The 26,201-nt window shown below is 38.1% G+C and overlaps 1 protein-coding gene and 2 pseudogenes across 10 annotated transcripts in view; 2 read left to right on the plus strand and 1 right to left on the minus strand.

Moving 5' to 3' along the window:
* WWP1 (WW domain containing E3 ubiquitin protein ligase 1) overlaps nucleotides 1–26,201 on the minus strand; it is a 139,123-nt gene that overhangs the window by 41,130 nt on the left and 71,792 nt on the right. For 9 of the 10 annotated variants that reach the window (XM_053208283.1, XM_053208280.1, XM_053208277.1 and 6 more), the window contains 3 exons: nucleotides 12,443–12,779; nucleotides 2,763–2,858; nucleotides 1,007–1,181 (listed from right to left, as the gene is read on the minus strand). In XM_053208283.1, the coding sequence (XP_053064258.1) occupies nucleotides 1,007–1,181; nucleotides 2,763–2,858; nucleotides 12,443–12,779 (608 nt within the window). Of the gene's footprint in view, nucleotides 1–1,006; nucleotides 1,182–2,762; nucleotides 2,859–12,442; nucleotides 12,780–22,080; nucleotides 22,174–26,201 lie in introns of those variants that run through there. The other variant, XM_053208284.1, reaches the window with a different exon arrangement.
* On the plus strand, nucleotides 2,914–5,018 carry LOC113600667 (60S ribosomal protein L26-like; annotated as a pseudogene).
* On the plus strand, nucleotides 17,699–19,222 carry LOC113600666 (60S ribosomal protein L6-like; annotated as a pseudogene).

Consider the following 26,201-nt stretch of genomic DNA (forward strand, 5'->3'; position numbering starts at 1 on the left):
CAGACAGCAAAAGCACACAGTACATAATGTACAAAAGCACAAAGTACATAATTTCTTGTTTACTACATACAGCTGAACAGTGAAACCTTAGCACAGATTTCTGTACAAGTTACCGAAGGACCAGAAACTGGTGGCAGCAGGAGACGCTATGAAGGCTGGGCTGGCCCTGTCCCTCTCTGCTGGCCACAGAAAACCAGGTGAGTGGGTCAGACTGCAAATGAGAACTTATTACTTAACCTCTGAAGAAAATGGGAGTTGAAAGAGCCAGCCTGAGGCAGGATTCTGAAAAAAAGTTATTTAGGTTTTCTTTTTGTGTCTTCCCTAATTCCTATTTGCTAGCCTCCACATTCTGGGTTTTCAAGTTGCCTCAAAACACTATCCAGAGATGCCCAGTACTTAAAATTTGTATTTTCCACTTCCTGTGATCAAATCTATTTAACAGAGATTACCCGCTACCCCAAGTCTTCTTGTAGATGTTTGTTTACAGCAATAAATGAACCATCAATTGGTCAAATTTTCAGACAGCATTAGATTTTTTGGACAAAACCATCTCCAACCCCAGGAATATCTTCGGTAGGCCAAAACACATGAAAGTGTTGTTTCTGAGATTCTGAGATGGGAATGAGAACAGCTGGAAAATGGCAAGACTGGCCTTAAGTAAAATCAGGAGGTAACTGGTTTGGTTTAAAGCAAGCAAAATGATTCTAATTAAAGGTGGAGGATTGGGGAGTTAGTAAAGACAAATTATTTCATTAAGAAATTCATTTATGAAAACTACCATTTAGTAAAGACAAAAACAGTATGTACTTAATGTTAGTAAACTAGAATTAAAAAAAAAAAAAGCTTAAAGTGTGTATGTGTATCAGAAATACTTATATCTTATTAAAGAGTAAATAAAAAATGTCTTGCAATGCAGTCTATAACATTTAAAAACCACCAAAGTCGAAAAGAGCAAATGCCTGAAGGAAAAAGTTGTGTTGATATCGTACAATGTGCTGCTAATTACCGAATAGAGGTATCGTTGGTTGAACTGTTGCATAGCTCCCTGCAATTGGTTCCGCTGAGACTGCCACTGTTCAAAATTTCGAACAGACTCCATGGTAGGCCGCTGCCAGGTTGTTGTTCTGGTGTTGTGATCCACATAATAAACTCTTCCACGATCATCAACTCTTCTTTCCCAACTACCACAGGATAAGCATTAATAAAAAGTAAGCAAGAATGTCTTAATATAAGAAACTGGAAAGTAATTAACACCTAACTCACATGATTTAAAAATCAAGTCTGAGACATGAGCAAACAACTTCAAAAAAATGTGAACACTGATATTCTTCAGAGAAATTACAAACATGTAACTTGCTTTTTAGGTAAATTATCTTCCCGTTCTACCACTACATGATTTCTAAAAAGGGGGCCAAAGACTGAACAGTCTCTGTATCAATCTGACCACCCTCTTTTTCTTGATAAGTTACTGAGCGCTTACTATATACCTAGTAATCTGTCCCTCTAGCCACTGCCTACATTCAGGGTTGTAACTCAGTTCTTACAGGTCTTCAACATCCTGCTGTTACACAGCTGCTGAACACAAATGCAGATCGAATCATGTCATTCCACCTATCATGGCTCTCCGGCACAGCATAAAAATGAACCCATTCACCATTTCAGCCTCATCTCCCCTAAGATCTTTTAAGAGGCCCACATAATAGCCAAATCAACTACTTGCTGGTCTCAAATGTAGATGTTTCATTTTGTCATCCCTTTTTTTTCTGAATATTCCCTCAAAACAAAATGCCCTTCCCTATTTCTCCACCAACCAGAGTTCTCCCCATCCTCCAGGGTTCAGTTAACCCTAAAGCCAATTCATGCCATTAACTTAGTTATCTAGCTATGTTCGAGGGACGAGGCAAGCCTAGGGTCCTCCTATTATGCCCCCATCCCCTCTCTCACAAACACTTCTATAAGCCATTAACTTATACAATGACTTAGGAATCCTATCAGCAACCATCACATAAAAATAACGTATTTTTGTGCATATTCTGGACTTTGAATGTGTTTTATATTAGTGGACTTTAAGTTGCATCTGGAAGGACATATTCTAAGAAGCAAAGACAATAAGGAGATACTGCCAGTCCAGGCAGAGAGTTCTAGGAGAATATAAACAGTATAACTCAACCAGCTATCAGCACAATATGTATGAAGAGCTATTAAAGATAAGAGCACAAATGAAAAGGAAGACCAATTTTGTGAATACAGCCTAACGGCATGAATTTATATAGTGTGTAATAGAAATATTTTTATTCATTTAAGACTGTCTATAATTTTAGCCATAATGTAATATAATTTTACTTGTAGCAATCTTTTAGATCATAACTTTGAACTACTCTAACGTCTCTTATGTCATTAGATCTCATGAAATAATACAGCTTAGATCACTACCTTTGGAGAACACACACATAAATTTTCCTAAATATGCTTTTCATTCCTTAAAATATAATGAATGACAAGCACTAAAACTGAACCAAAATTCTACAGCTACTCTACAGTAACACATGCCAGTGTTTGATAACCTCTTGAGGAAGCCCCTTCAGACTAATAGTAAAAGAGATACAATATAACAAATCTCATTTACTGAACAGTCATTATTCACAAATAAATGAAGGAAAATATAACATGCACAAGGAAAGAATCATTTTATGTTGTAATAAATTTAAGAAATCAAATGTACGATAAAACACAACTGGAGATGAATAAAGATGCCACATTACCCTGGAGGTAAAGGTTGTGGCCTCTCCCATGTGGTTGTTCGAGTGTTATGATCCACGTAATAGGTTCTACCATGAGGATCTTTTCTCTGTTCCCACCTTTAATAAAAATGCAAAAATGAAACTAAAAGATACCAAAATAAGACAACCTGAAAAATAATTCCTTCTTGTATTCAGGAAAATTGCAAATAAGTTTTACTTTAAAAGGTTATATAATATATACACACGCATATAAAATTTCTTTTCCCAATTATTAGTGTCTTTTCAGTTCCTAATTATTACCTTTTTATTAATAGTACTGGCAACTCAGTAGATACATAGTCAGTACAGGAGGATAAATATCTAATGTTTTTAAAAGTTACTAATTTATATAATTTATCACCAGAAAATTATCAGAAATTCATCAGAAAAGACAAGTTTAATTAAAGGTAGAGGAACTTTCAGCCTATTACCACACTCAAGGCACAAAATGTTAATGAGGTAATATCCACTTCTGCCTGCAATTTAAAAAATACACATCTATAAGATTTTATAGATATTGCATTAAAGAAGTATGTGGTGACACTGCTCCATGAAAATTCTTCTATATGCATAGTGTCTTCTTTTTGTGTACAGCTATTTCCCTCTTGTTTTCAGTAAAACTCTGTTTATGAACATTCCAATTTCATCTTTTCCTGTTTTATCTCAAAGACTCTCAATCTCTTATTTTCCCTACTCTCATTTTCTTCTCTGTGATTCCTGTTTCTTCTCTGTTCTTTCTGTAATATGGTATAGAAGAAAAATGTTAAATATAAAACATAATATTTCTGAGTTTAATATTCTTGTTTTCAATTGAAAGTAGACTAAATGGAAGAACTTTGTTTTCTCTTAAACTCAGGGGCCCAATTTGATTCTTTTTAGATTACAAAGGTCATTATTACTTTCTTACACAATGACCATACATATTAAGCTATTCCCTAAGCAAGGTATACACATACACACACATTTACTTTAAAAAGGCATGCAAAAAAATTTACTAGTTTGCTTAATTAAGCTCACCGACAAACAAGTCACAAAATGTTTCAACAGAATTATGAATAATAAAAATGCCCAACTTTACAACTGACTCAGAATCATGTAAGTTGTTAAATCGATCTATTAAACAATCCCTGTTGCTCTCTTCCCTTTTGTGGCCACTGCTGAAGCACCAGTGGCCAAAATGAAGTTCAATCCCTTTGTGACTTCTAACCAGAGCAAGAACCATGAAAGATATTTCAATGCACCTCCCCACATTCGGAGAAGATTTTATCCTCCTCTCTTTCCAAAGAGCTGAGACAGAAGTACAACATTCGATCCATGCCCATCCAAAAGGATGATAAAGTAAGGTTGTGTGAGGACACTATAAAGGTCAGCAAATTGGCAAAGCAGTCCAGGTTTACAGAAGAAATACATCATTTACATTTAACGAGTTCAGCAAGAGAAGGCAAAAGGCACAACTGTCCTTGTGGGCACTCACCCAAGCGAGCTGGTTATCACTAGATTAAAACTGGACAAAGACTACTAAAAGATCCTTGAACGTAAAGCCAAATCTTGCCATGTTAGGAAAGGAATAGGGCAAATTGAGAAATAGGGCAATTGAGAAGATGCAAGAATAAAGTAACCTGATATACAACTTAAAATAAAAAACTGTTAAAATGAAAAAAAATCTCTGCTGTATAAAATCCTACTTTGGAATATTCATGCTACCCTATACTACAAAAATTCAAATATTTCTTACAAAAAAACATTTCACTAAAAAAAAAACCTCTGAAACTTCAGATTTTATGTATTTTCACTTAATAATAAAAGTTCATTGGAAGGCAGGATTCCAATATGGAATTTCATTTTAAAGACATTTCGGGAATATCTGTAACACTATCAATGGGCTATTGATTTGTACGAAAGCTCAACAGCCAAAAACAAATGTCTTAAAAATATACGAAATTTCGGGGTGCCTGGGTGGCTCAGTCGGTTAAGCGTCCGACTTCAGCTCAGGTCATGATCTCACGGTCCGTGAGTTCGAGCCCCGCGTCAGGCTCTGTGCTGACAGTTCAGAGCCTGGAGCCTATTTCCGATTCTGTGTCTCCCTCTCTCTCTGACCCTCCCCTGTTCATGCTCTGTCTCTCTCTGTCTCAAAAATAAATAAACGTTAAAAAAAAATATATATATATACATATATATATATGTATATATATACACACGAAATTTCAAGAACCTCCTGATAATGGTAGTTTTGTTATTTTTAGGTATTAATTCCTATAATCAGTTCTTGAATTTTTATTGCAATTCTATAGCAAAACTTACAGATTTCCATCTTTTACAAATATTTTTTATCAAAATTATACATATTTTCACATAATTTTATACATTCATAGTTGTATAATGATATACATACACCTTCACACATACAGTCTACAGGGCTCACTACAAAAAACAGTGCCTAATGTCCCCTTAACTTCATTTTCCCTTCCACAAAAGCAACATTTTCAACTGTGTCAGCCAATTCTTTTAGTATTTACCTCTTTTTATATTAATAAGCTTATTTTACTATTTTAGATTTCATCTCAAACATTGTATATTGATTTCTCACTATGAGAGTTTCAGCTGAAGTCTCTCTCCTGCATCCATCTACACGTACACTGTAACACTTACCCTCCTTCGACCATTCCACATACACACATATTCTGTGTCCTTCCCTTATATGATGTAAAACTCTCCTGACAGCTGAGTCATGGAACATAATATTTCTTTTGTCTCCTTTCTTCCCATTTTCTTAGTTTCTATGTATTTATTAATTTCACTCCCAAAACTTCTCCACCTGTATATATGTCCTCTCAAAATATTCAGACTCATCAGGTATTTACCAATCACAGCTCTGCCTCACAATGAGTTGCTGATCCTGTCTGGCCAACTGAGAAGCCTGCGGCACATCTGCCATCTTGGGCCCCCTTTTACCATCATGCTGGTGATTCCTTTCACTCCCTTTCTATCAGACACCTGAGATCTGAAGCCCATGCCTTTCACATTCAGTAGCTAATTTTATTTATTTATTTTTTGAAGTTCATTTATTTATTTTAAGAGGGACAGAAACAGCACGAGTGAGAGAAGGGCAGAGAGAGACGGAGACGGGGAATCTCAAGCAGGCTCTGTACCACCAGGGAAGAGCCCAACGTGGGGCTCGAACTCAGGAAACCGGGAGATCAAGACCTGAGTTGAAACCAAGAGTTAGTTGGAGGCTTAATCGACTAAGCCACCCAGGCACCCCTCAGTAGCTAATTTTAGAGAAACACGAGTCCTGGTAGCTTGTTAACAAAGGATACACAGGAAATGAACTTTGGAAACCGAGGATATCTGAAAATGTATTTATTCTATGCACACACTCAACAGTTTGGCTGATTACAGAAATCAGGTTGCATTTAGTTTCCCTCAGCATTTTAAGTTGGCTTAACAGCTTTCTGCATTGATTCTAAGAACTCTAATGCCATTCTGATGAGTATGAGATGTGCTTTCAGTCCCTTTTTAAAATCTCTACAGAGAAAAAACTAAGGTTTGCTGGAGGGGAGGTGGGTGGGGGGATAGGTTAAATGAGTGATGGGTACTAAGAAGGGCACTTACTGTGATGAGCACTGGGTGTTACATGTAAGTGATAAATCACTAAACCCTACACTTGAAACTAGTATTCTCTATCTCTCCCTCTCTCTCTTCCCACTCCTGCGCTCTAGCTCCCTCTCTCAAAATAAATAAATAGACTTAAAAAAAAATCTAAAAAAGGGTGGCTGCCTGGGTGGCTTGGTCAGTTAAGCATCTGACTCTTGGTTTCAGCTCAGGTCATGATTTCACAGTTAATGGGTTCGAGTCCCACACTGACAGTGAGGAGACTGCTTGGGATTCTCTATCCCTCCGTCTCTCATTACCCTTCCTGTGCTCTCACTCTCTCTTAAAATAAATAAATAGACTTAAAAAAAAATCTTTCTGAAACTAATATTATATGTTAACTAGAATTAAAATGAAAGCTTGAAAAAATAAATAAAAACCACCTGAAAATGAAAAACACCATGTAGAATGTGATACCAGTTTCTTAAAGTAATTCTATAAATGTATGCAAAACAGTAATTTACACAGTTACTCTCTAACCTCTTCACCTACTTCTATCTTTCCTCATAGAATCTGTCACTATATGACATTACTGAGTAGGTTATGTATGCAAGGCCCCAGCTGCTCAGCCTGCTGTTACACACCCTTCACAGCAGCAGAGTCTTAGGCTCTCTTGGCCCTCTGAATATCCCAGGCCTGGAATAAAGTCTGATACAGAGAAGCTCTCAAATATTTACTGCCAGAATAAAATATAGACACCACTCTCTGAGTGTTTCTGTATGACTTAAGTATTTTATTTGCTCATGTGTTAGCTTTGTGATCAGAAACAAATTTTAAGATTGAGGGAAAAAATAAACATAACCAAGTATTCCATCTATATAATGGGCTACGAAGTCCTTTTCTAGGTTTATCTCAGATAAACTGCAAATATTCCCAACTTAACACTCAACAAATACTCAGTAAGCACTCACGTTCCAAGCATAATGCTAGCCACTGGTTCTTAATTTTTCTAAAACGGGTTCACTTCCAGATTTCAGTGGTTTTGCTCTTAACAGAATTTACCTTTCTTAAATTTTTTCTGTAAAGTGCCAGAGAGTAAATATTTTAGGCTTTGTGGGTGAAAAGGCAAAGTCAATAATATTTGTAAGTACTTACATAATAAGAGCAAAAACTCCTGTCGTGGCCCCACCTCATTTTCCTAGCAGCCAGTCCAAGGGGAGGCAACTTGCTGAGCTGTCACTCCAAAGTGAGATTCTACCTCTTGGGGCATGGCAGTTGTCACAAGTGAGTCCCCAATGTGTAGGTGGTGACTAAGGCATTGGGCAGCAAGGACAGAAGAAGGTACTGGTGGGGAGAAAGGATGGTACAGAGCAAAGGGTGATATTCTGGATTGGTCTGGGTGACTCACAGTGACAGCCTGCTAGAGCTGTGCCTGTGGGTCATATACAAGCGGTGGGCTGGAATTGGCAAGAGATCAGAACGTCCCCGTAGTGAAAATTCATGAATACTTCCCAGTAAGTGCAAATTACCTGGCTGAATAAGACTTCTCAGTAGAGTTCTTTAATTTCATAGATTTAGGTGCTAATTTATAAATGCCACACTTCACCCAACCATAATACTCTCCTTTCTAGTATTTAGATATAGTCTCACTAAGACATTGTATATAAAATTTCCAAACCTACCACTGAACAAGGAACTTGCTTTAAAACAATAAGTAAATGTGGAAGAATTTTGTGAAATATATTACAATAAGAATAAGAAAATTTAGTTACTTCTTGAATAACTGCTGATTTCAAACTTGGATAATGGGGTAGATAGTAAGACTTGCCTACTCATAAACCATGAAGAATGGTTACCTCTCTCCTCTACTGCTAACCTATGTCCACAAACTCCTACCCATCAGAAGCTCACTACTTTAAAGTCTCTCTCCTTTTATGAAAGAAAAACTGATCCTCAGCTCTGTATCTTTTCCTGAAATTTCCCCCAAACATTCCTCTTTCTCTGTGTCCACTAGCTCTTACTCCTTAAAAGTTTACTACACACTTCTACCCCTCCCATTCACTCCATCACACAGCACTCTGAATGCAGCTCTATTTCTCAGAAACTGCTTGTCAAAGGTCAACAATAAATAATCTCTTTGTAGTTACATTCAATTGGTGACTTTCAGTTCTTATCTTACTTGAATTTTTCAGTAGTTTTGACCTTGTTAATCATTTCCTCAGAAGCATTTACAAGCCAGGGCTTTTGCCCAATTGTTCACTCACTCAAAATCATTTAATCAAGCACTAACTCACTTATTTAACAAGTATTTATCAAGTACCTGCTACATAGCAGGGATGGTTTTGGGTACAAAGAATACCGAAACGGACAAACTTAAGCCCTTTCTAGTCTAGTGGAAAGAAAATTGCCAACAAACAAATATGTGTCATGTGGTGATTAACATAACACAAGTTATGCTGATTAGAAGAACCCTACTCCAAAGCGTTCACACTGATTTCATTTATATTAATTCTGTAACAGGAAAAACTAAAACCTATAGTGGAAAAAAAAATCAGAACGGTGATTGACTGAAAAAGGTACTTTAGAGAACTTTCTGGGATAATGGTAATATCTGAAATCTTAGTAAGGGTTTGGGTTAATCGATGTATGTGTTTGTTGAAACCCATCAAAATAGTATGGTTAAGACTTGGGCATGTCCTTCTATGTAAACTTTACCTAAAAAACTTTACACAAATATTGAACTCCAGTTAATGACATACAAGCTAAAGTACTGAGGGAACTAAATGTACTGATGTCTGCAACTTATTGAATTACATTTAAAAATTAGATGGATAGAGAGAGGCAGAGTTAGGAGATAAAGCAAATAGGGTAAAATGTAAATTACAGAATGCAGTGGTAGACATTGGGATGTTCACTGAAAAATTATTTAAAGTTTTCTGCATGTTTATAAATTTTCCTAAGAAAAGGTTAGGAAAAAATAAGGCAAAGTAAAGGGATGGGTGCAGAGGGACCTGATTTAAACAGAGAAAATCAGGAAAGGCCCCTGTAATGAGGTAACATTTGAGCAGAGACCTGGATGAATCGTGCAGATATCAGAGGTATAACACTCCACACAAAAGTTTGGGCAAATGCAAAGGCCTTTGGGTGAGATCATGCTTGGCATAACACTCAAAATTCATCTCCAGGATGGAACACTGTTCCTTGAGAACACTCGTGATTCCAGGCACTCTGATTCCACTGGTAGTTATCTGAATTACTGAGCAAGTTACCAAAGAGAGGAAACACAGGAACTAAGATTTTTGAGGAAAGAGAAACGATGTAGTTTTGAAAACTGCTAACTCAGTTACACAAAGAATACTGCCTAAGCCAGAGGAATCAACCTTGGTTCCACTCTTCTTTTCTTCTACCTCCTTACAACTAATTACAAGGACACATCTTATCATCACCCTAAGAGACTAGCATCTCTTACTGCAGACTCTTTTAATTTCTCACCTGGATTAATAACTTCTAAACTTTTCTGATGACAGCTAACAGAGTAAGAAATATGTTTTACATGAACATCTGTGTGTACTAGATTGCTATTTCCCTACCGATTTTATACACACAAACACACACCAGAAAAATAAACTTTCTGGAAATGTTTACTCTTACTACACCTAATACTTTTTCAGTATTTTCTGTTCTTGTCTATATTGATCTACTTAAATTATGTGTTCAAATGCTGATCATAATCTAATGGGTTGCAACCTGCAATTTGAAAATCACATAGGTTACCACAAAGATCACATGATAGCTACAGACATGCTGAAGCATTTATTTGGCCCCCACAAAATTAAATATATATACTTATTATCACTTTAAATCATAATGCCTGCTTCTCTCATTTATTTTTTTTTTAATTTTTTAATGTTTGCTTATTTTTGACAGAGAGACAGCGCATGAGTGGGGGAGGGGCAGAGAGATAGGAAGACACAGAATCTGAAGCAGGCTCCAGGCTCTGAGCTGTCAGCACAGATCCTGACATGGGGCTTGAACTCACGGAGTGTGAGATCATGACCTGAGCCGAAGTCGGACGCTCAACCGACTGAGCCACCCAGGTACCCCCTGCTTCTCTCATTTATAAAAAAGTCTGGCTGCTATCTTTACTTACTTGTCTCAACTCTTTTTTTTTTCTTTTTAATTTAGAAATAGAGTGCATGTGAAAGGAGGAGAGAGACAGAGAGAATCCAAAGCACAATCCATGCTCAGCCAGATGCGAGGCTAATCCCATGACCCTGGGATCATGACCTGAGCTGAAACCAAGAATCAGATGCTCAAAAGAACAAGCCACCCGGGCACCCCAATTGTCTCCTTAACTCCTAATCTATCTATACCACTGCTAGAATTAAGAACCTAACTAAAATGCAAACATAACTCTGCCACTCCCCTGCTCAAAATTCATTAATGTTTATCCACAGTTTTCAAGGAAAAACTCCCACACTCTTAGAAAAGTAAACAAAATTCTTCATAGAATTATTTACTCTTCAGTGCTACATAGGTCACTTCCTCAAATGCTGAACTCAAACTGTAACAAAATACTACTTCCAGAGCTTCACTTACATGTTTTTGTAAATGCTAGAGATCTGAACATGCAGTCAGCCTTCCATTATCGGTGCCTCCATTATTGCTGTGCTAACTTCTACTCCCCTTTCAGGAATCCACTTAAGGGTCATCTCTTCCTAAAAGTTTTCTTTGATCTCAAAAGTGTAAGCTACTCCCTTGCAAGCTCTCTCTGTATATATTCCCACCCACAGCCTGCTAAACTTACCTCTAGCCCGGCTTTAACTGTACTGTATAGTTGCTGTTTACTTATCTTTATCCTCCTATCAGACCATGAGGTTAATAGAACAGCTTCTTACATGTATATATCACAGTGGCAGACATATGAAATGAGGATAAATGACTAGGCTGCCAAAGATAGAAAACAAAGGGACAATGAGAAATTTCTGAGAGAGAAGGAAGATACTGTACAGTCTGAAATGCTGGCAGGAAACAAGATGGGATTGTAAGTAAGTAGCTGAAAATAAGCTCAGAGCAAGGTCTGGCCTGGACATACAGATTTAATAAAGTTGGGACAGTGTGAGATCCAAAAGAGGAAGAAGCACAGGCAGAAGACCGAAGTCTGAAACCACGATTAGGCAGTGACCAAAATCAGATGAGCCAGTAGAGAGCACTGAGAAAAACAGTTCAGAAAATAAGACAGGGCTGTGAACACAGTGACTGGTGACAAAATGAGGGCAATAAGACCTTCTAGAAGTGCAGTTGCAATATCTCTAAGAGAAGACATTCTAACTGCTGTAAGCTGTGTAGGAAAGTGCTGTGTCCATACTTCTAGTACAGTGTTGTCAAATTGTACTGCATATATGTTTACAAGTCTGAGCCACTATAAATAAGCTTTTTGAAGTCGGAGACAAAGAAAGACTCAGTAATATTAGTATCATCAGAACCAAGAAAAGAATCAAAAAAACATGTTAAGTAAAGCTGGAATAGGTGACCAAATGGAACACACACACGGAATACTCTTTAAAGGAAATCTTGGGAAGCTGAATAATTGCAATGGGAAATTTAAAAGAGACTAAGAATTATTAAGCAGCAATGAAAACCTGAGTTTGTAACAGAGCTAATCAGCAGGGTTAAGTGACTTTCCCCAGCACTCAATACGAAGAAAAAGGATGGCCTATGTTGGGGCCTGGGGAGCAGACCATAAAGGAAGCTGGAAAACTGAGGTAATTACATAGTGTTATGATCATTCTTATCTAAAAGTAAAAATAAACCAAGAATCAAATCAAGAGTGTCCTGCAAACTAACCCCAGGTTTTTTCTTTTCCCTTATAATGCACATATTTCATAAGTGAGCATTCTTAGTTTTAAAAAGTACTTTGTGGCAAATACACAAATTGTATCAATCAGATTCCAGCTTTAATTTCAAATTACTAAACAACTGAAAAATTTTACATACACATTCAAGAGTCGTATTATCAAAAAGTTGCTATTCAAATTAAGTCAAACTTCTAAAAAATATATTTAACATACCCTGATGGCAAGGTTTCTGTGTTGGCATTTCCAGACTGTTGCCGTACAGGTTCCACACAGCCATCTGGCTGTCTTAATTTGGCTGCCTCAAAAGCAGAACTACTTCCAGAATTAGAGGTGGCAGGGTCTAAAGTACTTCTAGCTTCAGATCCAAATGCTGCACTAGTAGAGAGAATACATTCATTGTTTTCTGAGGAAGTCATTATTTCTTGAACTGGAGGATCTTCAACAGTAGTATTAGTGCAATTTGAAGACAAGGCGGTTTCTTCAGATACTATTACAGTATCCATAGTGGAAGCGTTATCAGTTGGTGCAGATGAGGATGATTCTCCATTAACTGAAAAGAGAAAATCAGTAAGACGAACTATCAGGAAATGACAAAGCAAACAACTCACCAGTTACACTGATTCAGTACCTAACTGACGGTGAGTAATGTATCAGATACTGATGAAAATAAATAAGGCAGATTATATTTTTTCTTGCTCATATTTAGGGATGAATATATAAATAATAAAAATTTAAGAATACAGTTGACCCTTGAACAACACAGGTTTGAACTTCACAGGTCCACTTATATGTAGATTTTTTCCAATAAAAACAGTACAAACCTGTAAATGTATTTTTTCCTTCTCTGGTTTTCTTAACATTTTCTCTAGCTTACTGTATGGTAAGAAGACAGTATATAACAGATCTACAAAATATGTGTTAATTGACTATGTTACTAGTAAGGCTTCAGTCAACAATAGGCAATTAGTAGTTAAAACCTGGCGGCAGGGAGGGGGATGGAGTCCAAAGTTATACAAAATAATTCAATTGTGGGGGGGTGATGTTGGTGTTCCAATCCTTACTGTTCAAGGGTAAATTGTATATGCACACACTAATAACTTTAACTTAAGGAAAAGAAAAACCAGTATGAGGATAACATTTTTTTTTTCCAAATGATCAATTCTGAAAATCTGCACGGTTTACATAAAAAACTTTAAAAAAAATTTTTACATTTATTTATTTTTGATAGAGACAGAGCACAAGTGGGGGAGGGGCAGAGAGAGAAGGAGACACAGAATCCGAAGCAGGTTCCAGGCTCCGCGCGGACAGCACAGAGCCTGACGTGGGGCTCGAACTCACAAACTGCAAGATCATGACCTGAGCCAGAGTCGGAACTTAACTGACTGAGCCACCCAGGTGCCCCTATATATAAAACCTTTTAAAGATCCCTTTCAATCTCCTTCTCCTATGCAAATGGTAGCTAATATCAAAAATGTCAATGGGGGGAAATAGTGGCATTTAGATAGTACTACAGTGGACTGCCAGAAGATACAGAAATTCATTCTACACCTTCTAAAGAAATGACTCACTACTGGGATCCACTAATACAATTTAAGGCTCATTTTAAAATTTTTTGGTTGTTTTATTAATGTTAGAGACAGAGTGCAAGTGAGGAAGGAACAGAGACAGAGGGAGACACAGATTTTGAAGCAGGCTCCAGCCTCTGAGCTGTCAGCACACAGCCCGACACGGGGCTCAAACTCACGAACTATGAGATCATGACCTGAGGTGAAGTCAGACACTTAACCAACTGAACCACCCAGGTACCCTCTTAATGTTCATTTAAAAAATTTTTTTTCTATGTTTTTATTTATTTTTGAGAGCGAGCGAGTGAGCACATGCAAGCATGGGAGGGACAGAGAGACACGGAGACACAGAATTTGAAGCAGGCTCCAGGCTCTGAGCTGTCAGCACAGGGCCTGACATAGGGGTCAAACCCACAAAACATGAGATCATGACCTGAGCCAAAGTCGGATGCTTAACCGACTGAGCCACCAAGGAGCCCCTTAATGTTCATTTTAAATGTGATCAAAGCATTTCAATTATGTGTCACTATTAAAGTGAAGTCAAATTAAAACTGGAAAGAGACAGAGATTATTGAGTAAAACGTATTAGAAAATTCCACATAACGTTCTAATTGAAATGGGGAAGGGAGACCTAAATTAAAGGTAATGGCATCTTCAGAGGGAAGACTTAAATAGTGGAAAGTGTACTATTAAAAGGAATTGAATGGTAAGCACAAAATAATAAGAGAATGAGTCAAGTACTGTCTAAATATGAGGAAGAGAATGGCTTTGGGGAAAAAAAACACATAAAAGAAATAAAGTATTTAGTTACCCTGTACCAAATACTATTAGATAACACAGTGAAATGAAAAAAGAATGTGCATAGAGAGGCTAACTTCTGGTGTCTCCTATATACTGCTCACTTAAATAATTACCTCATTTAATATTTACTCTTCAATAGTGCAGAAATTAATTTCCAAAAACAAAAAAGCTTAGTTAGCAGCAGTCTTTTCAAAGCAAAATAACACTAAATAGGAAAAGAGGAATAACTGAGATAAGATAATCCAGTCCAAGAAAAAAGTCATAAATCTTTTGCATACTAAAACAGAGCACACATAAACGAACTGTTAGAGAGGAATAAAATGAGATATTAAAGAGCACTGTTCAGTTGTTCAAGGCAAAAACTCCTCTCCTACAATAATTCAACAGCAGGTGAGTGCTCTCAGCTCTTCTCTCCATCTGTACCACTACCTTCTGGTCCATCGTTTCTTGCTTTTACTACTATCAACAGCCTCCTAATTTTAGTCTGCTGCTTTTTCTCATGTCCAGCTACAAGCTATTCTCCAAATGACGGCTCAGAGTAATCTTTTTCACAACATATAAGATTTTTTCATTCCCCTAATTAAACACATCAGTGGATTCCCATTACCACCAGAATAAATTCCAAACTCTTTTACCACAGCCTATGACAATGACTACGTTAATCTGCTCCACAGTTATGCCTGACTTCTCACGATGGCCTTCCTTCTGTTCCCTGAATAGCAAACTCCTTCCCACTTAAGGGATGTGCACTTGCCTCCTAATATCTCATGACTGGCGTCTTATCATTTAGAGTGCATGCCCAATTATAACTTCAGAATGTACTTGAGGCAGTGCTTGAGTACCTTATTTACTGTTGTTTCCACCACACCCTAACCTGTTTTATTTCTCATGTTCTGAAATCATTTTATTTGTTTTCATTTCTTTAAGTTCAGAATGGTACAAAAACTTTGTCACTCTTGCATTTCCCAACTGTTAGAAATGCTTTGCATACGAACACAATAAATATTTGTTGAATCCATAAATTAAAGACAAATCACAGAGGAAGAAATGAACTGAACATACCTCTCCCAAAACTATGCAGATTAAAGAGCATCAGTAGAAATATTAACTATATGAAAAATTTAATAACACAATACATCTGACTTAAATTACAGAGAGGTAGCTTTGAGTTTCTACTATATACATATTCCATCCAAACACACTGAGAATTTTTAGAAAACCAATATAAAAGACCAACGGAAAATCCTCAATTATATAATAAGGAGGCCACATTCTAATTACAATGCAATAAAACTAGAAACAAGCAATACAAAATACAACTTATTAAAATGTTTACTGAAAGTCTGGCAGAATCTGTTAAACACTTTTTAAGGGTTATCTTATGTAATAATCTTCACAGAACTATGCTGAGACAGATACCAGCATTATCTCCACTTTACTGGTGAGGAAACTGGTAACTTTCTTTTTAAATGTTTATTTATTTTGAGAGAGAGAGAGAGAGAGAGAGAGAGAGAGAGAGAGAATGCATGCATGTGCAAGCTAGGGATGGACAGAGAGAGAGAGAGAGAGAGAGAGAGAGAGAGAGAGAGAGAGAATCCTAAGCAAGCTCCAAGCTGTCAGTACAGAGCCCAATGTGGGTCTCAATCTCACAAATTGTGAGACCACGACCTCAGGTGAGATCAAGAGTCAGACACTTAACTCACTAAGCCACCCAGATGCCCCAGAAAACGGATACTTTTATGTCCATAAAAATGATAGTACTCTCCCCCAATTCACAATCAATATGCTTAGAAGATAAACTAAATAATTATTGAGTTAAAGAGGAAATAATGAAATTATAGACTTTAGGGAAATTAATGGCAATGAAAACACTTGTATCAAAGGCTATTGGACAAAGCCTAACAAGTATCCACGAATATAAGAAAGAATGGCAATAAATGAGCTCAGCACTCAATTCCAGAGCTGAGGGTCCATTGGGGGTGGGGGGCAATGGTAGAAGGAATTTAAAAACCAATAAAACAGATCAGAATTTCCAAACTTACTGATAAGAAATGGGATCCTGTTGGGATCTTGTTGGAAGTATAGATCTCAGTTCCCATTCTAGATTTACTGAATCTCTAGGGGAAATCTCTAAGGAAGGTTTGGGAATCTGTATTTTTAACAAATGCTTCAGATGAATTCTTACCAGTAAGATGGAGAATCCATGAAATATACCTTTCCAAGTTTTATAAAGAATATATAATATGAATAACATTAGGAATGCCACATACAACTTTGTAAGTCTGAACCATATTAACTAATCTAAGTCAAGAGAAAGAAAAATTGAAAAGGCTCATCATGGGGCACATGGTTGGCTCAGTCAGTGGAGCATGTGACTCTTGGTCTTGGGGTTGAGTTCAAACCCCACATTGGATGTAGAGATTACTTAAAAATAAAATCTTTAAAAATAAAATAAAAAGAAAGAAAGGACTCATCAGAGTAGAAATTGAGAAGGTGATAAAAGATCATACCACTCCACCAAAGGGCACAAGGCTCACTTAGTGTTCTGAGAAAATCCTATGAAGCCTTCAATGAACAGATCACTCTCAATGTTATTTAAAGTAACAAGGAGTAAAAAGGAGTTTCTTAGTTTACTCTTGTAAGAGTAAGTTAACCCTAAAGTTGAAACTCAATAAATTCTAAGATGGTTCAATATTAGGATATTATGTTAGGAAATTGACTATGCTAACATATTAAAAGATAAAAGCCATGACTATTTTCAATACAAACCAAAAAGAATTCAATAAAACCTTGATAAAACACTTGATAAGAGGAATCAAGAAAAATAGTCTAGATTATCAGAAACCCACAGTAAGCATCGTATATTAACTATAAAATATTAGAAGAATTTCTATTAAGGTCAGGAACAAATTAAAGTCAGGAACAAAACAAGGAAGATCACAACCACCACTCCAATACTGCTGATTACTTTGACGATGCATTAAGACAAGAAGTGAAAAATACTGGAAATAAAATGCTCACTCACAGAGGATAAGTTTATTTAGAACACTCGACAGGATCTCTGACCCATCTTGCAAGATGGCAGGCAAAAAAAGCCGAGAAGCCAAATACTAAGGAGAAAAAAAATCAAAGCCAAGAAGGTCAGACTAGTGCAAGGTTAAGAAGAGTAACCTCAGGGCTAAAATGCCAAAGAACAGGAAGCCCCACTGCAGCCAAAACCCTGGCCTAGGCAAAGGAATTGGCAGATATACCTGATCAGCTATGAAAGGCCATGTACAAGAGGAAGAAGTATTCAGCAGCTAAATACAGAGTTGAAAAGAAAAAGGAGAAGGTTCTTGCTACTGTCACAAAACCAGTTGGTGGTAACAGGAATGGTGGTACCCGAGTGGTTAAAATTCACAAAGTGCCTAGGTATTATCCTACTGAAGATGTTCCTGGAAAGCTATTGAGCCACGGCAAAATACAACAACAACCCTTTCAGTCAGCATGTGAGGAAACTGCAAGCTAGCATCACTCCTGGGTTTTGATCACCTTCACTGTGCTCCACAGAGGCAAGAGGGTGGTTTTCCTGAAGTGACTGAGCAGTGGCTTGCTACTTGTGATCGGACCTCTGGCCCTCCATCGACTTCCTCTGCGTAGAACACACCAGAAATCTGTCATTGCCACCTCCTCCAAAACTGGTATCAGCAGTGTGAAAATCCCAAAACATCTCACTGATGCTTACTTCAAGAAGCAGCAGCTGAGTAAACCCAGACACCAGGAAGGTGAGATCTTCAACACGGAGAAAGGGAAATATGAGATTACAGAACAGCACAGAGTTGATCAGAAAGCTGCGGACTTGCAAATGCTCCCACAAATCAAAGCTGTCCCTTAGCTTCAGGGCTATATTCGTCCTGTGTTTTCTCTCACAAATGGAGTTCACCCTCACAATTTGGTGTTCTAAATTTCTTAAAAAGACCCTAATAACTGATCCATTAAAAAAAATAATAATAAAAAAAGAACACTCACAAGAATCAACTGAAAAGCTGTTAGTACCCAATTAATTTGACCAAAATGTATTAGCTCAACGACCAGATAGAAGTTCAACATCAAAATTACACTCAAGACTTATCTAAACAAAACTAAAAAACATTTTTAAGAGACATTTTAAAACACGGAATGAATGGAGAGACACATAAAATATCTCTGGATGGGAAGATTCAGCACTGCAAAAAAAAAGTAATAATAATTAACTGGTAAAAATACTGGTAAGGGAGCAGAGCATGAGAAATTCTCATTATTGTTGGTGGGAAAACAAAAGGGTCCAGCCACTTTGGAAGACAGTTTGAACAGTTTCTTACAAAAATAACCATACTCTTATTATATAATAAAGCAGTCCTGGTTTTCAATCCAGTTAAGTTGAAATCTTACGTCCACACAAAAACCTGCACATCAATGTTTATATCAGCTATATTCATAATGGCAAAAATGGAAGCAACCAAGATGGGTAAGAAAATTGGGGTACATTCATTCATACAATGAAATACTATTTGACAGTATCAGAAATGAGACGTCAAGCCATAAAAAGACATGGAGGAGCCTTAAATGCATATTGCTAAGTGAAAGAAGATTCCAACTATAGAGGCCAAACTACAGAGACAGCAAAAAGATCAGTGGTTGTTAGGAGTGTGGGGTAAAGGATAAATAGATGGAGCACAGGGGATTTGGAGAGTGGTAAAACAATTCTGTAGGATACTGTAATGTTGGGTCCACGACAACATGAATTTCTTAAATCTCACAGGACCCATACAACACAAAGAGTGAGCCTTGATGTCAACTATGGACTATAGTTAACAATAACGTATTTATACTGGTTCATTAATTCTAACAAATGTAGCCCAGTAATGCAAGATGTTAATAATGGGAAATTCTGAGTGGGGTAGGACGGCATATCTTTGATTAGAGATTATTACTGATACACGTCAGTGGTTCTCAACTGGACACAAATTTGCCCCCCACTTCAAAGACAGTTAGCAACGTCTGGAGCTATGTTTGGTTGTCACAGCCAGGGGAAAGGGAGATGTTACTGGCATCTAGTGGGTACAGGTCAGGAATATACAATACACTGGACAGCCACCCACAACAAAGGATTATCTGGCCCACCATGTCAACAGTGTGAAGTTGAGAAACTCTGATGTGTGCATACCCAGCCACCAGGCAGCGTCCTGCAAAATAAACATCTGTCTACAGTAGCTGCAATACAAACATCTGTTAACAAATGGTATAAGGATGAGTGAAAGGACAAACTAACAAAAAAGACAAAAAGGGAAGGCAGAGAGAGAGGGAGGTCAGAATCATAGGCTCCTTGCTCGTGAAAGAATATGGAGAATTACACGTAAGCTAGTATTTGAAATGTGTAACAGGTGGGAAATTAGAAGTTTATGCAAAGCATTTTTCTTCTCTACAGATGTAAGACCACGCCCACAGACTTGGTTTCTTAATGAATGTATCCAAACCCTTACTTTCAGCCATTATGACATTTAAGTTACAGGACATACCTCCCTACTTTCATGTTTAATCCTTGAGAAGTTTTCCTTGTACTTACGATATGTACATCTCAAAGCACCACACATTTGTCCTTACTATAACTGTTCAAATAAGGCAGAAAAAGGCAGAAATACTCAAGATTTGAGTATCATTTTTACTCCTTTTTAAAAGTGTGACATGAATGGGGGCACGTGGGTGGCTCAGTCGGTTAAGCATCCAACTTTGGATTTCGGCTCTGGTCATTTAGGATCTCACAGTTCGTGAGTTCGAGCCCCACGTCAGGCTTTTTGCGCGGGCAGCAAAGCCTGCTTGGGATTCTCTCTCTCCTCTTTGCCCCTCCCCCAGCCTGCTCTCTCTCTCTTTCAAAGTAAATAAATAAAACTAAAAGGTGTGACACGAAGAACTGCTGGTGTATATGCATCTTAAGTTTCTTTAAAGTCAATTCACACTTGTAAGTGGGTGGCTATAAAGGGGGTAGTGTTCGAGGGAGGCTTTGATGATGGGATAGTTCTGTATCTTGATCGCAGTAGCAGCTACATGAAGCAACACATGATAAAACCGCACACACAGTGCAGGTACAATAGGCAAAGTGGAGATTTTGTCAACACCAATTTCCTGATTTTTATATTGTACTGCAGTTACACACTGTATGTTCACACAGGGAGAGCTCCCTATACATTTCTTGGCAACTTTCTATTATTTCAAAATAAAAAGCTATAAACAAAGGTCTAATAAACTTGTGAAATCAGTTCTGCCTGAAACCATACAGAGCTCTGATCTATTAATAAAAGAATAATTATGTGTTAGAAAAAGTCATTTCACACTGGAAGTTACAGATAGTGGGAAGTGGAGAAGAAAATAGTATTGTTCTTAAATATCTATCACCGTCCAAGGAATATGGTAGATGTTTTTTATTATCTCATTTAACCTTTGAAACAATCCTATCAGGTGGTTAACTGAGGATTATCCTCTTTTTATAAATGGAGGAGCTAAATTTTGAGAATATTAAGTTTGTCTAAGATCACACAGTTAACACATTAAACAGTAGAGCTGGATTTGAACCTAGTCCTATTAGATGCCAGGATTGCCTCCCATTTTAGCTTTAAAAAACTATCAATATTTATAGCAACTAAACTTATCAAAGGAGCTTTTTTTTTTTAATTTTAGAGAGAATGCATATTGGAGGGAGAGGTGGAGAGAGAGAGAAAGAGAGAGAGAGAGAGAGAGAGAGAGAGAGAGAGAGAGAGAGAATGAGTATCTTAAGCAGGCAGCAAGGCAGCATGCTCAGTGCAGAGCCCGACCAGGGGCTTGATCCCACAACCCTGGAATCATGACCTGAGTCGAAATCAAAAATTGGATGCTCAACCAACTGAGCTACCCAGGTGCCCTTCAAATGGAGCCTCCTGATCTAAAGGGAGGGAGAAAAAAAATTCCCACCAAAAAGCCTTCTTGTATTGATACTATCTCTGGTGAAATGAAATCATTTGTCTTAAACTCCTTAGCACAGGGCTATAATCCCTTGTCTGAAATCCTTGGGGTCAAGTATGTTCCAGAATCCATTAGTTTTCGAAATTTAGAAAAGTAATATGGCATGTGAACTGTGCACTAATAACTGAGCAGATTTGAGGGCTACACATTGTAATTAAACACAATACTATTTCTGTGGCAAAATGTAGAAATACTCACACTAAGCATGATAAACTGTGAATACATTCAAGTCAGTTCTAGTCACTTTGACGTCAAAGGAGTTCACCAAAAAACCTTTGGTTTTAAAGATTTTAGGATTCTGAATTGTAGGTAAGGGACTAAAAATATGTAATGTGTTATATACAGAATATGCACACTCCCATCCGTATCCCCTCTGTAACATGAAAACTGATTTTAAAACTCCATGATTAGAAAAAGGAATACCATTTTTGTACTAAGGCCTTAAAGATTATCCCAATCCTTGAAAAGTACCTGAATTCATCCTCCTACCAAGGGATGACAGATCACACTAAAGGCACTGGCAGAGTGGTTACTACCAACAGAATAGGTTCTGGAAGCCTTTTTAAACTGGCCAATAGAATGATGACAGATTGTTTTGTCAGATGTTGCCAACAATTATCAGAGGAGGTGAAAACACAATCGCTAAGTTGGATGATGAAATATTATTTGAAGTCTATCAAAGTATAAAAGCTGAACAGTATACCTTTGAGACACTATAAAAATCACACACATCAAAGTGAACAGAGAAGCAGAAGGCAGAGAGAGCTCAGAGAGATAACTGGATGTCAATTACAGCTTTTCTACTCCCTAGCTGTGATCTCTCTGTGTTTCCGTTCCTCTTGGGAAAAAGGGAAAGATATTGGTATTTATTTCAATTAGTTATGGTGAAAGTTCAATCAGTAAATAGATATACAGTGTTTACAACATATATAGCACAAATGTTAGCTATTATGATTATCCTAGGTTTCCTAATAGTTACTGTGAATGTCATGGGAATTACTTACAATGGAGCCTTCAATTCTAGTTCCTCATGTTTTGTATTCACCTTGAAATTTTGGGCAAGGATAAATAAGAACGTGGGAAGTGGGGCATCTAGGTGGCTCAGTTGTTTAAGCATCCAACTTTGTCTCAGGTCATGATCTCACAGTGAGTTCAAGCCCTGCATCGGGCTCTCTGCTGTCAGCACAGAGCCCACTTGTATCCTCTGTCTCCCTCTCTCTCTCTGCCCTTCTCCCGCTCATGCTCTCTCTCTAAAATAAATATCAAAAAGGCAAAAAACAAAAACATGGGAAGTGTATTTGTTCTCAATGGAAGAGTCTATAGAGAACCCGAGAAACCATGGAGTGTAAGAGATTCTGAGATTTCTGAAAAGCCTCCGTAAGTCTTCCTCCCTTTTGTACCAGCATCTGAATATACCCAAACGTTAAAACATGCAACTAACCAGTGGTCCATGGACACTTTCACCAATCTACTCAAACAGCTAAATATTTTAGGAAGAAGAGTTAACTCGTCAAATTCCATAGATTTTAAATGGAGGATGATGACAAGAATGAGACAGAATGGCGGTATAAGCCTTTCTGAAATGATCATTCATCCTTCTTATTCTTTTCATGAATCAGGACTGAACTTTACAAATAATTGGCCTTTAAAAAAAAATAAAAAAAAATTGGCCTTTTATCTAATTACTTTCAGAAATGATGGAACTGGAACTACATTCTGAATGTAATGATAATCCCATATAACAAATCAATCCTGGTTATATAACCGTGTTATTTTTATTTTTCACAACTTCTTTGGAGTGTTGTTAAGGAACTTATATTGTTTAAAATGCAAATTTTGGGGCACCCAGGTGGCTCAGTTGAGCATCTGACTTCGGCTCAGGTCACGATCTCATGGCTCATGAGTTCAAGCCCCACGTCAGGCTCTGTGTTGGCAGCTCGGAGCCTGGAGCCTGCTTTGGATTCTGCCACCCTCAATCTCTGCCCATCCACTGCTTGTGCTCTGTCTCTCTCTCTCAAAAATAAATAAATGTTAAAAAAAATTAAAATATAATGCAAATTTATGAATAATTAGGTTTTCCTTGAAATTTTTGGTATGGATAATTACTTAATAACTTAAAAATTCATGACCAAAAAGCAATAGATTTAAGCTTCATTGTGAAAAACTCTGGTTCAGATAAACCACTTTTCTATGTGTTGATATGTATTTTTTGAATATTTTTTTTTCTTTTTTTAGAGAGAGTGAGCACACACAAGCCAGGGAGAGGGGAAATCAAGAGTCATGTCAGGCCAACTGAGCTTCCCAAGTACCTCTATGTGTTTACATTTTTAAAAAATAAATTACTGAGGTGCCTGGGTGGTTCAGTCAGTTAAGCATCCAACTTCAGCTCAGGTCATGATCTCGCGGTTTTTGTGTTTGGGCCACGCATCACGCTCTCCACTATCGGAATGGAATCTGCTTCACATCCTCTGTCCCCCTCTCTTTCTGCCCTTCCCTGGTCATTCTTTCTCTCTCTCTCTCTCAAAATAAATAAATAAACCTTAAAAAAATAAATTATTGGTCCTTTCTATAGGTACTCAGACTATTTTTAAAAATCGTAATATTTAATTTAGGATAGATAACATAAGTCACAGTTCCCTGAAACTCACTATTACATTTACTCTCCTAGAATTATTGAGGATGTTGCTCACACTATGCTGTTTTTTCATACAATCCATAAAAGATAGAATATCAGAAACAGTAGCTGTTTTAACTGGTATGTTCTTAATTTAGACACAGTTCCAAATAAAGTAAGGTGATGTTTTCTTTTCTGCTTTGCTAATAACTCTGAAACAAATGTTCCTACTACAAAGCAGATCAGAAATCAGAAAATAAATGCATTTGCCTCACTAATGTCACTCTTGTTATATGTATTTCTCTTCTCTTCATTTTCCAGCCACCTTAATGACCAAAGAGTTCTACTTATTGTGACCACTCAGCATATTTAAGTCCATCTTAAAAAAAAAAAAAAAGGCATTAATAAACAAATTAAAATTTAAAAACCCATTCAGACTCATGGGCCAACATGGTAGAGAAGTGTAGAGAAGTAGGGGGATCCATACTTCCCGCGTCTCTCAAACAAAGAAGTGCTGAAGCCAAAGGACTTTAAACCTCAAGAGTCTGGGAGGAAAAGAGGCTGAAATCTACCAGGAAGAAAATGGGGCAACTTGAGAAAGGACAGGTGGGTGATTGTGAACTGGGGGAAATAAAACCCGCAGAGTAGGCACGGAGGGGAGAGATCCCCTTCTGTTGAGAGACGAAGGGAAGAGAAAGCATGGCGGGGGAAGTGTAGGACTGTATCTGGACAAGAGATACAGTCTCTTGTCCCAGGACTGGGACTGAGAGGGATCCTATCTCTAACTGTGGGGCTTTCTTCAGACTGGGGCCATCTCCCTGTTCACGCACCTGGGGAGGAGGGGAGCCAGCCCCGGGTTCGGTGGTAGATCAGGGGCACAGTCCGCAGGAGAAAGTGAACCCCTCCCTGGAGGGCTGTGCGATAGAACAAAGCCTGCCTGCGTCCTCCACCCCCTGGGGCTCAGTGGCTAGGTCGAGGGTGCAGTCTGCAGAAGGAGAAACCGGCCCCCTCCCTGGAGTGTGCTGGGAGAGAACAAAGCCTGTCTGCTGCCTGCGTATACCACCCCCATGCACCTCAGCAAGGTCAGCAGCGCAGTCCACAGCAGGAAAAGGCGGTCCTCCCTGAAGTCCGGCAGCACAGGCAAAGCCAGGCGGGACCACATATCAAGCTGCACAGAGAGGTACTTCCTCAGTGCCAGACGCCTGGAACGGGTCTTTGAACCCTAGCCAAGCATTGGGCCAGGGGAGTTGGTGGAGCGAGAAGGACCGCCCAGTCTGTGCCTGTGGCACAGTGAGGACAACTGGAATGGAGTCCACTGGGTCACGGGGAAGAGACTGGGGGATTGCCATTCCCCCCCCATCATCACCACCAAGGCAGGACCTCAGGGATCAGTCCCGGGGTGGGACTGATAGTGGAGGTAGGACCAGCCTACACCAAACCACGCCCCTCCGTGCAGCTTATCTGCTGGAGCCAGATACATGCTGTGCAAACAGAGGGCTCCATAATCCAGACCAGTGATGCTGCATAGCCTGGATTAATTCCAGGACAATTCTTTAATTCCAGGATAATTCTTATTTAGATATATTCTCCCTTCCTATCTCTTCCCTCCTCTAGGCTGGTTGCTCTGGTTGTTGGTTTGTTGAAGCAGACATATTTAATGCATTCCCTTGATACATGTTCTACATCTCCTTCTGTACTTTCCTTTCTCTCTGGAATAATCAAGCCATATACTTTCTCTGCCTGGGTCACTTTATCTTTGTCCCCCCACCCCCGCCACCTCCTTCTTTATTTTCCTTTCTCTATCTCTGGATTAAGTCATTTAGTCTCTCTGCCCGGTCAATGTTTATTTTCTCTTTGTCCCCGCCCCTGTCATTTCTCTCTTTGTATGTGCTCCTCCATCAGCACTGCCTCTACCTTGTTCTTTACTTGTAGCTGGTGTTTCTGTTTGCTTTTGGACTGTTTTTGTTTGTATGTTTGT

Source organism: Acinonyx jubatus, chromosome F2, assembly GCF_027475565.1.
Source record: "Acinonyx jubatus isolate Ajub_Pintada_27869175 chromosome F2, VMU_Ajub_asm_v1.0, whole genome shotgun sequence".
Taxonomy (NCBI): Eukaryota; Metazoa; Chordata; class Mammalia; order Carnivora; family Felidae; genus Acinonyx; species Acinonyx jubatus.